Below are 1388 nucleotides of genomic sequence, written 5' to 3' on the forward strand. Positions count from 1 at the left end.
ATTTCCGACGGAATTTTAATTTTAAAAAAAAAATTAAAATTCCGTCGGAAATCCGTCGGAAATTGTTTTTAATTAACTCTAATTAGTTGATTAAAATAAATTAGACAAATTTTGCAACGGATTTCCGACGGATTTGTGACGGTTTAGAATAAGTAAAATAATCCGTCAGAAATCCGTCAGAAAACCGTTTTAAATAATTTTAATTTTTTTTCCGATAAATTCAGTGGGGGATTTGTGGGGGATCTTTGGCGGATATGGATAAAAGTTGACTTTTTTTTACTTTTTTGGTATCCGTCGGAAATCCGTCGGTAATATTTCCGACGGAATTTCCGCCAGAAAAATCCGTCGGTGATGCCCTTTTTTTTAGTAGTGATCGCTCCACATCCCCACCATTTGTCGCCCCATCGTTGTTCACTATCCATCATCACCTATTGCTGTCTTTAGCCCCTGCCGTCGATCACCCACTTTTGATTCGTTTCTTTTGGTTTTTAATTCTCCTTATTTTGTCCACGTGTACCCCATTAAATTGTTGGAAAATATTGAGAATCAAATGATAAATAACACAATGACAGCGATAGGTGGTATTGAGAATGGACAACAATGGGGGCAACAAAGGGGAACGATGTTATATGATGCGAGGGGTTTGAATGATGTAGGGTTTGAGAACAGTAAAACTGATTTAGTTCTTCTTGTAATTAACTTTTAAAATTTCAATGATTTATTTATTTAAAGAAAAACTTGTCTTTCAAATTGTATTAATATGTAAAGACCAAAGTGCAACTTATATTATCATTAAATCTTCTTTAATAAAACCAGTGAAACTTCAAAATCGTTAAAATTCACGACTAATGATATATTTATATAAAAAATGTAATTTTAATGCATTTTAGTAACTGAATTTTGTAGCCGAAGGGGAATCTCCATAATCAGTAAGGCTATGACACCAAACAGATAATGCCTAAGAATACCCGTTAATGGAGTGATGGACCTACAGAAATGATTTGGATTTTCCATTGATATAAACAATGCAATCATCTTATTAATAATCCAAAAACCATGATATTAATTCATGCACTGAAATGGAGATAATGAGCATTCAATACAGGTGGGTTGCAAGCTGCTGTGGTGTGGCTATGGCCATGTTGGTGCCATGGAAGATGTTGGAATGGGCATGGTTCAAACCCAAGAGGCTTGAAAAGTACCTGAGGCAGCAAGGTCTTAATGGCACCTCCTACAAACCACTCTTTGGAGATACAAAAGCCATCATGACTGCAACACAGCTCCAGCCCATGAATCTTTCTGATGATATCATGCCCAGAGTCATGCCCTTTGTTCATACAGCAATTCAAACCTATGGTACTTCATACATATATATATATATATATATA

The 1388-nt window shown here is 35.2% G+C and overlaps 1 protein-coding gene across 1 annotated transcript in view; it reads left to right on the forward strand.

Annotated features, from left to right (window-relative positions):
- Window positions 1-1079: 1079 nt before the first annotated feature.
- Window positions 1080-1388, forward strand: part of LOC112524982 (cytochrome P450 CYP72A219-like) — a 4570-nt gene continuing 4261 nt past the window's right edge. Inside the window, exon 1 of the mRNA XM_025134927.1 lies at window positions 1080-1356. Within this exon, the coding sequence (XP_024990695.1) occupies window positions 1080-1356 (277 nt within the window). The remainder of the gene's footprint in view (window positions 1357-1388) is intronic.

Source organism: Cynara cardunculus (genome assembly GCF_001531365.2).
Source record: "Cynara cardunculus var. scolymus isolate 2C chromosome LG 13, CcrdV1, whole genome shotgun sequence".
Classification (NCBI taxonomy): domain Eukaryota; kingdom Viridiplantae; phylum Streptophyta; class Magnoliopsida; order Asterales; family Asteraceae; genus Cynara; species Cynara cardunculus.